Source organism: Haliotis rufescens, unplaced genomic scaffold (assembly GCF_023055435.1).
Source record: "Haliotis rufescens isolate VD_foot unplaced genomic scaffold, xgHalRufe1.0.p SCAF_3, whole genome shotgun sequence".
NCBI lineage: Eukaryota > Metazoa > Mollusca > Gastropoda > Lepetellida > Haliotidae > Haliotis > Haliotis rufescens.
The window spans coordinates 47,439,583-47,458,708 of record NW_025964001.1 but is presented as its reverse complement, the minus strand read 5'-3'; the positions used below and the strand labels follow the sequence as shown (position 1 = coordinate 47,458,708).

Sequence of the window (19,126 nt, the reverse complement as noted above, 5' to 3'; positions counted from 1 at the left end):
TCAGCTATTTCCTGTAATTATATCATCAATTAACTCTGTTTTAATTAACTAGGCTTTGTTTAGTTTTACTATTAGCATTTTATTCAAAATCTCTGATACATGCCTTCTGTTTTCTGATTTGATGATAACACTTCTACTTCTGAAAATGCCAAATAATGTACAAGAACTTTGAAACCATCCTCTGTGATATGACGACCATGTGTTTTAAGGTATATTGTACATGCTTGAACAAGCTAAGTTGTAAACACCCATGCTTGTTTTTTGGCAAAGTTTTATGAATAGAACTTGTGGAATTATTATGTGTGTTGTCAAAAATTGAATATTTTTTACTTATCCTGCATTACTCCTTAATGCATTCACTGCTTACTTACGACAACTAGAAGGACAGCGCTGCGAAGGTCCTGGGTGAAGAAATAAAGTTGTTGTTCTCAAGTCCCAATCAGTGGCCTTCCGTCGCTGTCCTGTGACCTTGATGACACCTAAGGTCATCTTCACATCACTGCTTGTCGCAGCACACCTTTTGGATTAATTTTAGACCTTCAGTTTGTCTACAATCTTAAAAATTGATCTGCGATGGGTGATGTATTCTTTTCATATTACTTTCACCATGTTGTGTAGTTTTATGTGAATAATTAGGCGTGAAAAGACTCTTGTCTTTTTTCCCGCCAAAATATTGTTGTTCGCCACCATTTTGAATTGTGTTACAATCGTTTGCCTGCCAAGGTAGTCATATTGTTTACAATTCTCAGCTACGTATGTATAACATATTCTTATGTTCTTAAATACTACTAGCTTTGGCGTAACAGTGAGTTGCGTATACTAAAATTATTGTATACTTTTTCAACTCGTTAAAAATATGGTTGCCAATAGATTAATATCAAATCTACGGCTTTCTACCAGTCCCGCTTCATCAACAATTCTTTTATTGCGTACCTATGTTTATGCGATTAAATGGTTCTTTTGTTGGTATTTTTGGTTTTACATTGAGTTGCGTATATGAACTATTATATACTCTTGCAACTCGTAGTTTTTGACGATAGATTATTGTTCAATTCTATGGCATTCTTCCAGTACCGCCTCATCAACAAGGGTTTAATTGCGTAACTTATGATTGAGCGTGGTACTAATTGTCGTGGGAAAAATCTTACAAAGATTATCATCCACGTTGTTTGGTTTGCGCGCAGATGTGCTCTCCAAACCCTAAAAAAAATATAAATACCCTTGGTTTACATTGAGTTGCGCATACAAAAATATTGTATACCCTTGCAACTCATAATTTTGCCGATAGATTAGTGTTCAAATTCTTTGGCATTCTTCCATTATTGTCTCATCAACAAGGGTTTAATTGCGTAACATACCTTTGAGCATTGTACTAATTGTCGTGGAAAAAAACCTTACAAAGATTATCATCCACGTTGGTTGGTTTGCGCGCGGATGTGCTCTCCAATCTCTAAATGTAAATAGCCTTGGTTTACATTGAATTGCGTATATAAAAATATTGTATACCCTTGCAATTCGTATTTTACTGTAGATTACTGTTAAATTCTACGGCATTATTCCAGTACCATTTCTTCAATGGTTTAATTGCGTAACTTATGTTTGCGTGGTGTACATATTGTCGTGGAATAATCGCCCAAAGCTCTTTATCCACGGTCCTAGGCATGCACGTAGATGTGCTCACCAAAATTCAAAATGTAATTTTTGTGTAAATCTCTTAACCAACGAGTTTACTATATAAAAGCAGATTACTCACAATCATATTTTGCAGTTATTCCGTCGTGAGACGAGAGGAATGTCACTATCGCAGAATAGCGAATGACATATGGTTCTGTCATTACCACCCAACCGTTATTAGCGGCAGGTTTATGACGCCTGTGATTGCAGAAGTACACCATCCACCGAAATCAACAATACCGGAGGATTTTGTGAGTATCGTAACTGCTCCTATTTTTTCAGCCGCCGGACACTTCCAGATACATGTATGATGATCTGTGACGTCGGCGACAGCACCAGCGTATCGAGATGCTATGATGGGGGTAGATTAGACGCAAGCCTTGATCCAGTCAATACTTTTTAGCTTTGTGTCTGATTTATCTGCGCCGAGCGCAGCACTTGACTACAACCCAAGCACTTCTATTACGCAAGCGACGCACGATCAGCTTAGCGCTGTTCCAACATATCCAGCATAGACCTGCGCCGAGCACAGCGTCTGACTGCTACCCAAGCGCTTCTATTACGCAAGCGGCGCACGATCAGCTTAGCGCTGTTCCAACATATCCAGCATAGACCTGCGCCGAGCGCAGCGTCTGACTGCTACCCAAAGCGCTCCTATTACGCAAACGTCGCACGATCAGCTTAGCGCTGTTCCAACATTCCAGACCTGCGCTGAGCGCAGCGTCTGCGTACCAATCAAGGTCTCTACAATGACGTTAGCCCAAGGCTTACAGTGTACTCGGTTACGTAACCGGCACATGATCAGCTTAGCACATGTACCCGATTGGGAAGCAGACCATCTCGTGTCAGTAACGCCCTTCCCTGATAACAGGGTAAATAAGAGGGACACCATGAGGTCATTGGAGGAAGACTTCTCCAAAACTCACATTTGCTCCGTGATTTAAGCGACCAATATCGTCAATGTTTGCAGTGGATCAGAATCTATTAGAGGATAACCCTATCTGATTAGATCACTTCCAAACTATGGTGTTTTTCCTACAGCGTCAGTTTGACCACAGGAAAATTCATCTTGAGACCGTTCTGACGGAGATTACCGTTACACCCTAGACTTTATAGCGTTTCCAACTGAGATGCTGGTTTCAAGGGCAGTCTAGTACGTCAACCTTGATCATCTACTCCCCTGTTCAACGAACAGATCGCAGACACGCACGTCAAGTTCCCAAAAAGCTTGGAAAGTCCAAGCGGGCTGGCAAGTCAGGGAATTATAAGCCTAGACACGCGTTTCTCAGGGAAGACCAGCATTCCCTTACTGAGGAAGGGAGTGGCAGAGACAAGTCTCAAGGACGATTTCGTACTTATCGCACTATATCATGGTGTCCGCATAAGGGTAGAGATAACCCCACCGTTGACCACAGTTTGATTGGGAAAATCCAACATAGACATACTGTTGGTAAGAAGAGCTGTAGAGTGGGTTCACAACCCAGTCTTCACATGTCAATAACTGGGATAGACAATCAACGAGGCGAAGTCGGGAGTATTCTCCTTCCTATTGACTTCAGTTCATAGGAGACCTGTTCAAGACAGACCAGGATATCCTATCTGTACCGAGGGACAGATGGCACAAGTTTCTACTTCTTTTGTCATCTACTCTACACCAACCACACACACTTCGCCAGTGGCAAGTGTTGCTAGGGTTAATCACCTCGGCACAGGAGTTAACTAGCATGGGCCGCTTACAACTGCGACCAATTCAATTTTTTCCTGAACCCTTACATCAGCTATAGCTTTAGTTCATCGTTACTCTCCCAGAGACGACGATGACAAGTGGGGATCACTTGAGACTTTTTACAGGGAAGAAATGAAATCAAGACCCTACGATTGCGTCACAATTCCTAGAGGAATACCTCCTACATTGCGTACCCAAAAACACTTGGAAGGTAGCACCATTACTATGTAATTGGCTGCAATTATCTTAGTGTTTGCCGTTTCCGGAAAATCACAATGTGATTAAGGTCACGGAACTACAGGCCATATTATGCTCATTCAGGCTTGAGGATCAGAAGGCCAAGTTCCACCCACCTGATTGGGACTTGAACGTGGTACTTCGAGGTTTGCGAGGGCCCCCTTCGAGCCCCTCATTGCATCCTCATTTTCAAGCTCCTTCCCAGCGCGTGACACCTTCGTTACACTCTCGGTATAGTATAGAGAGCTCCGCGAACGGGCTATCGCTGTGAGGAGCTTGGACCTCACCAAGGAAACAATGGTTTCTCTTGGCGTTAGCAATGGTGATACGGGTGAGCGAACTACATGTGATCGACTCAACCCGGATCCGTTTTGAGCGTGGGACGCACGGAACGGGACATCTAGGGTTATGCTGGGATTTTATTGCTAAAATCTACTACCAGGCCAACCCGACCGTTCCTTCACCATCCCACCGATATCGACTATTGTGGGAATCGTACATGGTAAAGTTCTCCTGGGCTCGGTGCGAGCAGTTCGAGTTTTCATTTGACGCTCCAAGACTAGGCGTGGTTCGTCCACGACAGAAGTTAGTCGCATAATCGCAAACACCATATCTCTATGGTTACGCGCAGTAATCCTTCAGGCCTACGAGATCATCAACGGAACTCGCCGAGAGCAAATTACCCTCAAGATCTCAAGGTGTCAGCCTTACCAGGGGTCAACACGGTAATTGTGGTTTTGGAACAATCACGGAAGGATATTTCTGGAGATTCGACACATATTTTCGTTAGTCATAACCTTCGCGTTGTGACTCTCGAGGATGTCGAAGACGTTCGAAGTTTGGCCCTCTGGTTGTTATCCTGCAGATTGCCAACCACTGACGCAAATAATGAACTCGCCCTATACAGAGCCAGTCAACTTCCATGTGCAGTCACTCAGTCGCCACCAGTGGAAGAATATTAGACAATCTTGTTTGTCAGCGATGGCTCTATGACGCAGTAAGTAAAGAATTAGCTGAATAGCTATTATTTTCTTTATTACTAAGCGTGTATAGGGAATTTCTCTTTAATCCCTATGTTCAATCTTTTTGATTTTTGAACAACCCTACCGTAATGGCGTTTTTTGTCTGAACTTTTCCGCTTCACGGTTTATCGACCAACTGGTGTCGTATTGCAGGGTGTGAATTATTGAGGTTTCTGTATTCTGAAGGTTTACCCACCTCCAAACCGTCCGATACAGATGCATTAAGGAGTAATGCAGGATAAGTAAAAAATTTAGTAAAATCTAAATATGTTTTACATTTGTATACTTATCCTGCATTACTACTCTTAAGGCCCACCCGTCGTAAGACTTGCCTCCCCACTTTGGCTTCAGAAACCTCAAAAGTATGTTTTTCTAAGAGCTTGGGCGACAGGCAGTGATGTGAAGATGACCTTAGGTGTCATCAAGGTCACAGGACAGTGACGGAAGGCCACTGATTGGGACTTGAGAACAACAACTTTATTTCTTCACCCAGGACCTTCGCAGCGCTGTCCTTCTAGTTGTCGTAAGTAAGCAGTGAATGCATTAAGGAGTAATGCAGGATAAGTATACAAATGTAAAAAATATTTAGATTTTACTAATTTTGAGATGACTTGACCAGTTATGGGTCATGCCTCCAAGATTGGTCAAACATTCATTTATAAGGCAATGTTTGGTTGTAATCAATCTCCCAATGACAATTTTAGGGAGTCCTGCCAACTCCCAACATGGCTTCTGATCGAATGTTGAAGTGAAGTACTGTTTCAAGCAGTCACAACCCAACCCAAGCTAACTCACTCAAATCAAGTATCAAGAAACAGATTGACTCATTGTTATCGCCCTCACATATAATGCGGGGGGTTATTGTTGTCACCTCATCTGTCTGTCTGTCTGTCTGTCTGTCTGTAATCATTTTGTTTCAAAACATTTGAAACAATTTGTACTTTGTCTCCCAAAAAGGGGTGGTGGATTTTGTATTTGGAACACAAATCAAAATCGATCCATTTCTTTCAACAAAACTTGGCAGATATATCAAACATATCCTGAAGTGGTGCCTTTTACTATTTGCAGATCTCAAAAGGGGAGGTAGATTTCATTTCCAGGGCACAACTTTAAAATTGTGAAAAACTTTTCATCCAAACTTGGTACATGTATTAACCAAGAGCTGAAGTGATGCCCTTTGCTATTTAGGATTTTTAAAATATTTTTCCCTGTTTCCATGGAAACAAGTTAGACCTAACTGAAAGGCAAAATGGAGGAAGGTGCCTTTTCCGGAGAAAATGTGAAAAAAACCATTTAACATTTATTAATCAGGGGTAGAAGTGGTGGCTTTTGCTATTTAGGAATTTTAAAAAAAACTATTATTATTTTTCGGTTTCCATGGCAACGAGTTTGGCTTTGACTCTGTTCATAGTTGGGGCGGTCAGGTAGCCTAGTGGTTAAAGCCGAGGACCTGGGTTCGATTCCCGACATTGGTACATTATGTGTAGCCCATTTCTGGTGTCCCCCAGTCGTGATATTGCTGGAATATTTCTAAAAGCGGCGTAAAACCACACTCACTCACTGTTCATATCTTTAAAAATGATAGGTATTCTTTCATGAAACTCTGCACACAAAAACAAGGTTGTCAACTAGCGCCCTTTGCTATTTGGGAATTCATAGAATATAGATTTTTTCCATTCCAAGGCAATAAGTTTGACTTTGACTCTCTTCATATTGGTGTGTACCTGACATAGAAATACAAAGTTCTGAATCCCAATTCCATGGTTTTGTTTTGATAGCTCAATACCTACTCTTGTATACGGAGTAGATAAAAATCCTTTAATTTGCCTCGTTAAAGTAACAGTTAGATTTGTTCTTCCGAATTTGCGGGGGCCGGGAGAATTTGTCATCTTCTGATGACTGTTATTACCGTATTCGACGTTATAAGCGCCTAGCTCTAATAAGCGCCCACGGAGATATTTACTAATATATTGGCTAGTGAACAATCCCAATTAGCACCCCTTCCGATTGATCAATGTACACAGGACTTATTCATTCGTGTATAATACTTATGTTATATGTATTCTTAATTATGGGAAATTAAATTCTGGAAAAAATATATCTGTCGTATATAAACATTTCAGGTTGTCAGCATAATCCATGAAATTTACGATCTTTCAACTCTGTTGTTTTTCACCAAAATAATATCCTAATAAGAGCCCCCTATTTCTAACTTTGAGAGAGCCCTGGGCGCTTATTATGTCGAATACGGTATTCTTTGTTGAGGCAGCAGCCAGTTCATGTGTGCCATATGAAGATGGAGGAATTTCTTTTTGCAGGACATAATGGAAAAGGGTTCCATAAAGCAGGCCATTACAGAGATGAGGAACATGTTGAACACACCTATCAAGGGTCACGTACCTGCTACAGCCGTCTCATCAGTAGTGTCTCCACCAATTTCCCCATCCACTACACCAAGTGACAGTGATGGCAACAAAATAGCAGAAGGAGACATTACTGGCCAGTTTACAAGACTCATGGGAAAAGGTCAGAAATGTTCATAGAATACTGTATAATCAAACTTTGCTATTGTCAGACACAACACAGTTTATCAAATGTATCTTCTATAAAATCATGAACCTCAAGAAGACATAACCCTCTCCCCTCACAAAGATCTTCACTTTTTTGTTCACAATTTACGTTGTGGTTTGTTGTCTGTCCATCCATCTGTCATAAAAGGGGGTTGCTCAATAAATATCAATTTCAGGGTGACCTGTGTAAGTTCTAGGTCAAAATATTGGATTAACTCATGAGAAATCTAAGCATTTTCCAATCACATATGATTGACTCTCAATAATTAATATAATATCTGTGATATTCCATGGCCGTGTCAAATGTCATGATGGCTTTGAAAATCATTCAGTCATGAAAAGACTTGCAGGGTCTTACTTTAACTTACAAAAGTGGGTGTCCAGGGAACCCCCATAATTAATTTTTAGGCAGTGTGAGGGTCCTTTTAAAGTAATGAATTGGTGTGGTGTACTGTATGTTTTGATAATTACGTTAGAGCCTGGAATGAATCAGTGATCATGTGGACAGTGGTCATGATTGTAGGATGAAATGACCGACACTCATGACTGCTCTTGATGCGCTGTAGGTACAAATGAGAGTTATCACCCTTTTATCATTAGGCCCAATCAGCTTTAAGCTTTCGTTTGAGAATCTCTTATTCTGGTCACTCGCTTATCATGAACGGCTTCTAAGAGAGAGCTGTCAAAGGGGCCATGATTGTTAAACTTTTTATCCCCCCCCGGCATATAATGCAGGGGGATATAGCTATGGGCATGTCCGTCTGTCTGTCTGAATCGTTTCCGGAGCAGAACTCCAAAACCGTCAAATATTTATTCATCAAACTTTGCATTTATATCACTTAAGTGTTGAAGTTATGCCTTTTGCTATTTTGGAATTTTCCAAAAAATTTTATTTTCAAATTTTCATGAAAGCATGCTGGACATAGGCTAACTTTGTGAGTGATGTTTGTTTCCGGAGCAGAACTCCAAAACTGTTTAAGATTTCTTCATCAAACTTTGCATTTATATCACTCAAGTGGTGAAGTTGTGCCTTTTGCTATTTTGCAAGTTTTCCAATTTTTACATCTCAAATTTTCATGAAAGCATGCTGGACATAGGCTCACTATGTAAGTGATGTTAGTTTACGAAGAAGAACTCAAAAACTGTTGAATATTTCTCCATGTTACTTTTCATAGGTTTAAACTACATACTGAACAGGTGCCTTTTGCTATTAAGGAATTTTAGAAATTTTTATTTTATATGTTTCCATGGCAACAAGTTGGACTTAGGTTCTATAAGCATGATAAGGGTGATGTTCATTTCCGGAGCATAACTCAAAAATCGTTAAATACTTTCTTACAAAACTTTGCATGTCTAACACGCACATACTGAACTGGTGCCTTTTGCTATTTAGGAATTTTATAGATTTTTATTTTTTTTTAAGGTTCTATAAGGGTAGAGTTCGTTTCCGGAGTATAACTCAAAACCCATTCAAAACTTTATAACAAAACTTTGCATGTCTACCAGGCACATACTGAACTGGTACCTTTTGCTATTTAGGAATTTAAGATTCTCTTTCAGATTAAATCCTCCTTGGGGCACTTATTGCATTTTCCTTGCTCAAGAAAATCTACATGACATAGTTGTAACCATTTTCCTTAATAAAAAGTGTTACCACAAGAAAAAGAGCGTTTTTGTATGATATACAACCACCCCAACGGGGCCTCACCCTCTACAGGCGACACACGCCAAGGGGAGCGACTCTCACCCAAATCACTTTTTCTTATGTCATCTGATAGTACAGACGTACGTCAAGACTCCAAGAGAATTAACTTCCTCCAACTTATCGTTGATACCGAAGACATGGCTCAAACTGTATGTGTGGTATTTTTTCCCTTTCTTTCTAAGCAAAGGCGTAATTCCTCGCATTTATGGGTTTTATAATATGTTGTACCTCGGCTGCCACGTGCTCGTAGCACGTGGGGTGGCCGCTGTGTAGCTTATTCTGTTTGGTAAAATTCCATGTTCGGGTACAACTGACATGGCTTTTTTTATCTTAACTTTATTTCGCTACATTATTTCCTATTCAACCCGGCTGTAACTTTCATAAAGCCCTGCGGGCGCAAGTTACTGTGTGTTTTTTTCCACTTGTGGGGGGGGGGGTTTACTACGCTCCCTGTTTATATGTTACAAATGTATACATGGCCTTGGCTATCGATTTCGCGTGTCGCATTTTCGTTACGCCTTTGCATATGTTGTGTTGTACTTTTGCATGTATCTTTCTGCAATTTTGACAATTCGCACTGATACATCCCCCCCCCCCCCCCCCCCCCCCCAGTTCCCTACCGTTTAGTGTTGTCGGTCTGTTGCAGACTTTCCGAGGTTGTTTGGGATGCGACGCGGCGATTTCACCGCAGGTCTCACACCCTGAATGCATTCGCTGCTTGGCTGAGGAGGGCCACGATGACCAGTCGTGTGCCATATGTTGCGCCTTCACTCCTAAGGCCCGAAAGCGTAGACATGCTGACCTCATTCATTATATGGGATTATTAGAGGCGGGGGCAGACATCCGTTCGGCTAAATCTGACCCCCCCCCTGTCTAAAGGTAAGGGCAAGACGACCAAGTCTTCCGCCCCGGTCCCTTCCACCTCCGCTGCGCCTGTATCACAGTCCGGGGGTGAGGGCTCTCGAGGGGCCTCGTGGAATGCCCGGCCTCGGCCGTGGCGGGCCACTTGGCCTCGGGGACATCTCGCGTCTGGGCTTCGGCTCCGGTTTGCGGTCGCTCCCCGGCGGAGGGGTGGCGGGCGACGGCCCGTCCACTTCCTCCGCTTTGGTTTCCCTGGCGGAGCCGGAGGCTTTTATCGAGCCCGAGGCTTCGTCCAGTGGACCCGTGCCCGTGAGCCAGGTGGGTTCTCTTGAACCCCCAGCACCTCGGGACTGGGACCCGCTGTCGGACCGGGACAGTCGGGGGAGGCGGGGCCCAGGCCTTCGGGCGCCCCCTTCCTGTTCCATCTACTTCCTCTCTTGCCGATGAGTCGGAGGCTACCTTCGTCTCGGAGTCGAGGGAGGGGATGACTCTGAGGCTCTGGGGATTTTTTCCTTCGCTTCCTCGCTGAGGCATGTCAGGGCCATGTCAGGGCCAAGGCTAAGCAGGGCCGGTGTTTGCCACCCTTCCCTATGTGCGGGGTGGAGCTGTTGCCGGAAGTTCCCGTGGGCGGCCGACTCTCTCTCTTCCTGACGGAATGGGAGCGTGTGTCTTCCAATCCCTGGGTCATGTCCACGCTCAGGGAGGGCCACTTACCTCAGTGGAAACTTCTTCCGCCCCCCTTCTCCGGGATACGGCGCACTCCGGTGCCCGCTGCCCGAGTGAAGGCAGACATACTTCGTGCCGAGATCTAGGACTGCTAGACAAAGCTGCTATCGAACCGGTTCCGTTGGGACAGGAGGGCGAGGGTTACTACTCGACTTATTTCCTCGTCACCAAAAAAGGCGGAGGGTTCAGGCCTATTCTCAATCTGAGAAGGCTGAACAATCTTATAGAGGTACCGTCCTTCAGGATGGAGACACTGCACTCGGTGATCTCCGCTGTCGAGACAGGAGAATGGCTAACGTCAATAGACCTAAAAGACGCCTATCTCCACGTACCCATACACCCCGAGTTCAAGAAATGCCTGAGGTTTTCTTTTGACGGAAGGTGTTATCAGTTCAGGGTTCTACCATTCGGGATCTCAACGGCCCCGAGGGTGTTCACCAAGCTGATGTTGATTCCCGCCCAAGTGGCCAGGTCAAAAGGTCGGTTCTGCCATCCGTACCTCGACGACTGGTTACTAAGAGCTCTATCGCAATCCCTGAGTCAGATAGCTACACAAGATCACTCTAGGGTGGATAGTCAATCTCAAGAAGTCAGATTTGAGCCCTACTCAGAATCTAGTCTTCCTAGGGGCGAATTTCAACACGGTGAGCGGTCTTGTATCTCTGTCCCCAGATCGCATTACCAAGGTCAGAAGTGTTACTTCCCAGTTCCTTCTGTCCACGAGTCACACTGCTCGTACATGGCTCCAGTTACTGGGCAACATGGCGGCGACAGTGGATGTGGTTTGGCGAGCACGTTTGCGAATGAGACCCATTCAGCAGGCGTTGCGTCAGTTGTGGGCGAACTCGAATGTTCTCGAGACCCCAGAGTGGCTCATTCCACACCTTCAGTGGTGGACCGAGGACGGGAATCTGTCCCGGGGGCCCCCCTCGACACTCCCGTTCCGTCTCTCACGGTTCAGACAGACGCGTCACTATCCGGCTGGGGAGGCGTTCTGAACGATCACACTGCCTCGGGACGGTGGTCCCTGCAGGAGATCGAGCTGCACATCAATGTGCTGGAACTGAGAGCGGTCAGGTTGGTATTCGAACGCTTCTTGGGTCTGCTTCGTGGCCAGGTGGTTCGTCTAGAAATGGACAACCAGACGGCGATGACTTACATCCGGAAGCAGGGGGGAACGGTGTCTCCGTCGCTTCTCCAAGAGACGTGGCAGTTCCTCCTCCAAGAGACGTGGCAGTTCCTCCTATGGTGCTACCTTCACGTTATCAGGGTGATACCTGTTTATCTCCCGGGGGTGGACAACTTCCGTGCGGACGCTCTGTCTCGCCGGATCCTCGCTCCTTACGAGTCGAGGCTCGACCTGGGGATATTCGGGATTATCTCCCGCTTATACGGGTCGTTCCAGGTGGATCTGTTTGCGTCTGGGGTGAACCACCAGACGCCAGTGTTCTGCTCCCGAGTCCCCGACCCGAGGTCGGCGGCACCGGATGCCTTCCGGCTAGATTGGACGAACAGAGTTCTGTGGGCATTCCCCCCATCCACTCCATTCCCAGGGTCCTTTCTCAGCTAGCCACTCAGCCTGCGCGGCTTTTTGTGCTCCTGGCACCTCTTTGGTCGGCGCAGAGTTGGTTTCCAGTCATACTCAGGTTTCTGGCTCAGCCTCCTGTTCTATTACCTTTACGACCGGACCTCCTATCCCAGAACGGGGCACTCCACCCGAATCCCAGGATTCAGTGGGTGGCTTGGCCACTGTCAGGAATCGCCTCCAGGAGAGCGGTATTCCTGCACGAGTTGCAGACACAATACTGACTTCGCGGAGGGATTCGACAAACGTTCAATATGAGGATAGATGGGCCTGCTATGCGCGCTGGTGTGTTGATAGAGGGCATGCATATCCCTTTTCTGTGGATCTAGTCGCGGTGTTAGAGTTTCTCCAATCTCGACTTGATCCCGGCCTGGCCGCTTCGACAGTCAGGGGGTACTTGACAGCTATTGCGGCCTTTCACGTCCCTATCGATGGGGCACTTCTGGGTGCGCACCCTTTAGTGCAGCGCTTTTTGGCGGGTGTGGACAGGATCCGACCGCCTGTACGGCTTTGTAATGCTCAGTCTCCTCTCCCCTCTCCGGGAATGACGATTCTTTGATAGGCGTCTTGTCCCTAGCGGTTATTGTCCCCGTTATCACTTGTACAAAAAGTGTGTGTTGGGGGAGGGGGGGGGTGGTGTTCTTGAGTTTTCACTCGTTTTATGATAAAGCCCACTACTGCGGCTTTTTTCATAGCGTATGGTCAGACCACGCCCTGTCTCAAGCCCCCGCCTCTCGACGGTGGTGCCTCACGATAAGGTGGGTTCCATTTTTTTAATTCTCTTGTCTTGTAATACGATGTGTTTATTTACGCTTGTTGCAGACGGATGCCATTTCCTTTAATTGTCTTTAGGAGTCTATCTTGATGCAATAAGTGCCCCAAGGAGGATTTAGTCTGAAAGAGAATCGTACAAACCTGTAGAGGTTATGGATTCTCTGATGAAATCCTCCTTGGGGCACGGCCGCCCGCCTCCCCACATTCCGTCTGCTATGAGACATTGGAAAAGTGATTTGGGTGAGAGTCACTCCCCTTGGCGTGTGTCGCCTGTAGAGGGTGAGGCCCGGTTGGGGTGGTCGTATATCATACAAAAACGCTGTAATTTGTCATTTGTTAGCATAAATAAACCCCACAGAAACACACTTGTTTTACTTTCCATTTCATATGGATGCGACCATGATGGATCTTTTGTGGGTAAACAATGTATGCTTCTTCAAGAACATACAACTCTTGACTCATTACATACAGAATTGCACATTTACTTGTGGTTACTTTACAGACAGCTGCCGGGGGGATATGTCATCTTTCTGATGACTCTTGTTTCCGAAACTATGAGAATGTGGCCTTAGATATTGAAGAGGACGGGAAAGCTACCGATAAGCATGGACCCATTAAAAAATCTGATAATCTCGACAATACTGACAACAGTACACAACGATCTTTCAAAGTCAAAGGGCTGAAAACATATCCCTGGGTAGCATATGATGACCATGATGACACCCAAAGACTCATGACTTGTACTTTGTACATTAAACACAAGAAACAAAATTCGTTGACAGAAGGGACTTGTACCAGTGCGTTGGCCCATCATGCAGAGGATAGAGATCATCAGAATGTACTTAGTGCTGGCATCTTTTGGACCTGGATATTTTGGGGCTTTATCTCATATATGTTACAGTCAATGTCATGAGACCTGCACCTATTGGGGCTTTATGAAGCTGACACATCTCATATATGTTACAGTCACTGTCATGAGACCTGGACCTATTGGCGCTTTATGAAGCTGACACATTTCATATTTGTTACAGTCACTGTCATGAGACCTGCACCTATTGGGGCTTTATGAAGCTGACACATCTCATGTATGTTACAGTCAATGTCATTGACATAACATGCAGTTCAGCTAAAGACCATACAGACTATATTGAGAGGGCACGGGTGGCCCAGTTGTCTAAGGCGCAGCGATTCGATGTGCCGAGTTGCGTCCCTTGGATACGCCAGAAACCTATGATTGTGGGTTCGAATCCTGGTTCGCCCTGATTATTGTCCCCCGCCTCGCGAAAGCGCGAAGCGGGGGATATAGTATTCACGACCGTCCGTACGTATGTCCGTACGTCCGTACGTCCGTACGTCCCACCTGTTTGTTGCCGCGATATCTCAAGAACTAAACACTGGATTGTCTTCATATTTGGAACTATGGTGTATATACAAATTCCGCAGACACCAGTCGGTTTTGGTGACCTTGACCCCATTTTCAAGGTCACAGCAGGCAAATCTGTTTTTGGGGTTGGAAAACGGTGTTGCCGCAATATCTCAAGAACTAATCGCTGGATTGTCTTCATATTTGGTACTATGGTGTATATACAGGCGGGGGACATTTCGTCACTTTGTGACAAATACTTGTGTTTCTAGGTTTGTCAGCACCATACCCGTGCTCGTGGGTTTCACCGAAGTGGTAAATGTCTAAGACCTGCATCACTTCAGGCTTTCCTCCCACATCAAGCTGACACCGTGATATAACTGGAATACTGTTAAAAGCGGCGTTAAACCCAATGCACTCACTCACTCACAGAATATGTTGTGAACAAACATAGGACTGAGTGATATTGTTTGCACATAAGTGCATCATGAACAAATGCATCATGAGTCTAACGTTTAACAGTTCATGTTGGCACGTGTGAGACGGGAGTGGCACCTGCTGTTGCATCTTAAACCTGCCTTGTGCATATATTTGTCTGACACTGTTTGCCGCTTACGACACACAACTACACTTGGCAAATCCCTGACCTCCGCACTTGGACTCAGTTTGCACTGCCTGACGGAGGTCCCTCTCTTTGTCTTTACAGATTTTCCTCAGTGCTGTACAGCTGTTGAGTCCACAGGTCGAACAGGTTTCTGCTGTAGTGTTCCTTCAGGACTCCTGCACGAACAGCTTCCCTGATACTGGTCATTGTTGTCTCTGTTCACAATGACGCCCATGACGAGGGTCGCCTTCACCACATGATCCAAGGTCTTTGGACACGATGGGTTGAACAACTACGTTCCTTGTTGTGATTCATTTACACTTCTTCTGACATTCAATGCAAAGAGATTTGTACACTTCTACTCACTCAATAGTGATATTAGCATATTTAGTTTTGTGTGTAGAAATTAATTTTATGTTTTATACAAAGAATTATTCTTGATTTTACTTGTGTCTCATAACCTGTTTGGGTGGCATGTGTACATGTGTTTTAATGTATCATGCTCCGCTGACCTCTTTCTTCTTTATGTTCAAAGGGTGAAACAAAACTAAACCACTTTGATTGATTGAGTATTAATGTCCACTTTATTTTAGAGGTCACTTTCACCTATTGTTTTGACATGTACCTATTGTACTCAGCCCGCTTCTGATAAGGGTATTTGCTTTAGTGAGGAGACTGTGTCAGGTCACTGCTACCTTCTATTTGATTGATTACCTATCTGGCTTCTAATCTGTTTTACTTTTTATTTGGTAAGAAAACACAGATAATAACCGATGTTTTGACATTTGTCAACATCAAATTGATTCCAATATATTGTGTAAACTGGCTAAAACTGCATACTGATCCAAATTAATATGAGATTACATGAAGGAGTCTAATTCATTTCAGTTAATTTGTCTAGAATTCAGTCTCATTTTTCAGGCAGTATGTATGAGTGAATAAGTCATAATATTGACTTAATTTTTCAGTCAATATACATATTGCCTGATTATTGACATTGGCTGTAACATATATGACTGAACTATATTTGATGCAGCGTTTATACAGGTCTGGAAACAAGACGTTCTGGTTTTAACCAGGGATGTTGGGTATAGCAGTTAAGAGTTGAGTCAAGAGACATTTTTATAGCAACTGGAATTAAGATGTTGAAGATTTGAATAGCTGTTGAATGTATTTCAGTGTGCACCCAGCTGTTGGTGGCAAGCCGTCCTGATGATGACTGCTTCACAACGTACCTACAGCTCATAGACAAGTGTCTCAATCACGAGGTAGGCTACTTCTACAGTTGAATGCAACGCGGCTTCCAATTAACTTTCAACAGGCTTAAATTGGCAAATGACAAAAACGTTCCTAAACTGTCTTGAAAGGCCATGTGAGCTTTAGTCGGTAGAAGTCATCCATGAGTACATGAAATGTTTACATTTTCGACTTCTTCTCTGAAACAGCTTAATGGATTCATCTGGATGTAGATGTTTGTTACTGTAGGGAGGGTTCAGGTTTGTCCAAAATTGGTATGGCTGCAAAGTAGCCACAGTTAATTTTTCAAATATTCTACCCAACATTTGCTACGGACCAAAATAGTCATCTTTAGTGAAATGTTGAGTGGCATATATACTTGATAAATCTTCTCCAAAAGGTAAAGACCAGAAGCCTGAAACTTGGTGGTTGAGATGGTCACTCCATGTAGTTCCAAGTTTGTTTCAGTCAATGTTGATCTGAAATCAAATATGGCATTTAGATCTTCTCCTCAGAAACCACAGTACCAATGAAGCTGAAACTTCATATGTTTGTTTCCACCATCTATGATACCAAGAATTGTTTAATTGTTAAACTGTATAGGAATCTCCACTTCTTTTCTGATCCGTTGATTAGGATTACACATGTGTAAAGGATAATGATCATAAGTTTCTTGAACAATGTTTCAGGCACCATCATTATGACTATACTTTAGCCATTGCTGACAATATTAGGGAAACAAATGTTTCAGAAACTGCTTCTTCAAATACTTTTTATCCCCCGGCATTTAATGCGGGGGATATAGCGATCAGCCAGTCTTTCCCGGACAGAACTCGAAAACCATTCAGTGTATTTGATTGAAACTTTGGAAAACTATCAGTCACATACTGAAGTGGTTCTTTTTGATATTTTTTAATTTTTTAATTTTTTAATTTTTAATTTTTTATAATTTTTATGAAAAGAAGTTGGACATAGACTACATTGGGGAAGGGGTTTGTTTCTGGGGCAGAAAGCAAAAAACCATTCAGTATATTTGATCGAAACTTGAAAGATATATCAGTCACATGTTGAAGTGGTGCCTTTTGCTATTTTGTAATTTTACAAAATTCTATTTTTGCTATTTAGGAATGTTTCAAAATTTCAATTTTCCATGTATCCATGGACAAAATTTAGACTTTGCTGAAATGGAGGTAGATGTCGTTTCTGGAGCAGCACTAAAAACATGTTTAACAGTGTTGAATAAAACTTGGAACATGTATTATTCAGGGGTTGAAGTGGTGCCTCTATTTAGAATTTAGATATTTTTTCCCCTGTTTCCATGGCAAGAAGTTTGACTTTGACTACATCTTTAAAACTAATAAGAATTCTTCTTTGAAACTATGCACACATATGACCAGTTTGTCATCTGGTGCCTTTTGCTGTTTAGGGATTGTTAGAATCTATTTTTTTTCTGTTTCCCTGGCAACAAGTTTGACTTTGACTGTTCATGTTGGTGTGTACCTGACATAGAAATACAAAGTTCCCAATCCCAATTCCATGGTATTGTTTTGATAGCTCAATATCTACTCTTGTATACTGACAGACAGATCAGATAGAAATTCTTCATCAAGTGGATTAAACAGGCAGATAATTTCTCTTTCAAATTTGTAGGGACCGTGGAGATTTTCGTCATCTTCTGATGACTCTTGTTGCTACTTTGCATGAATGTTTATTACCACTGACATTATTCAGTCCTCACATAACAAAATGTCTGTGTTACAAACCCAGTTAGTAGCCACTTAATCCTAAGGGTGTCCTTGTCATAATTACTCTTTAAAAAAGTAGGGGATACTTGGAAGTAACTTAAAAATGCCAGATTTTAAACTTATCTTATCCTACACAGTGCATTTCTTTTCTGATTTTGATTCCAATGACATCACAGGCTCCACCTCAGGTTATTCCGACTTCATGGGATCCTTGTGTTCTCTCTTCCATGCCAGCACAACAGCTTCACACTTTGTTACAAGCGGTGACAAAGGCATACCTTCTCTCAGTTAACTCCTACGGAGACAGCAACATCTGTATGGACCTCCTTCCCTCCTACCTTGTTGACAGTCACTCCATCACCAGAGACAGACTCATCTGATCATTATACCTCCCCGCTTTCTTCCACAAGGACTTTTGACATAGCCGACCCGGTTACCGTTCTCATCTGGATTGCCGATAAAATTCAACTTTATAAAAGAACCTCAGCTGAGGACACTCTATCCTCCTTCGTCTGTCCCATCTGCCAAATATTACGCTTCCTTCAAGGCCCATCTTAGCGGATATGGCCACCAACTTAGATACAGCCTCCTGTTCGTTTCACAATTACGTGATCGGCTTCAGTCCCCACACTTTATTAGCTGATACAGGTACACATGGCTTAGCAATTGTTGCTCCTGAGTTGGGAGGTGATATTTTAACTTTAGCGCCTAAGCATTCTTCCTCCTGCTCCTCTGTTGACGACACTACAGTTCGTAGGACACTTCCCCTTATTTCTATTTTCCTATTGGCGACAGAACCTCTCTCATTGGCTTTGATTCTTCCCAAGAAGAAGCTTGCATCCAGGGTAAAGTGACCTTTATTGAAGATAAGACGGCAGCTGTCCTAGATCATCTTGCTCACCACGCAGAATCAATCACCACCCTTAGGAGACAAGGTGTTCCACAACACTGCTCCTGGGATGACCAATGACTGTTTATATTAACTACCATGATCAACACCTTCTCTCCTCATGTCATGCATCCAAGTCATTGCACATGTGGTCCAGAGGACACCTTCTTCAAGTCACGGTTTGGCCTACTTCGTCTTCAGTGGAACCCACTCCAGGAACAGAGGAAAGATCGGAAACTACCGACCTTCACTTCATCTCAACCTGATCTTAGAGATTTTCTGAGCAATCGATCTAGTTCCTCGTGTTGGAGGACGCTGTCGCCAAGGTAAACGAGGCGGAAAATCTGGCGGTCGTACTGTCTCCTTCTCAGGACCAAAGGGAACGCCTACTCTCCCAGATCGGGAGACA

General features: G+C 43.6%; 1 protein-coding gene across 8 annotated transcripts in view; it reads left to right on the top strand.

The window, feature by feature from the left end:
* Positions 1-19,126, top strand: part of LOC124149745 (protein Smaug homolog 1-like) — an 89,743-nt gene that overhangs the window by 25,704 nt on the left and 44,913 nt on the right. For all 8 annotated transcript variants that reach the window (XR_006863149.2, XR_007223105.1, XM_046521504.2 and 5 more), the window contains exons 7-8: positions 6,978-7,185; positions 16,027-16,115. Coding sequence is in view for 6 of the 8 variants with exons in the window: in XM_046521504.2 (XP_046377460.1) it covers positions 6,978-7,185; positions 16,027-16,115 (297 nt within the window). In the remaining 2 variants the exon portion in view is untranslated. The remainder of the gene's footprint in view (positions 1-6,977; positions 7,186-16,026; positions 16,116-19,126) is intronic.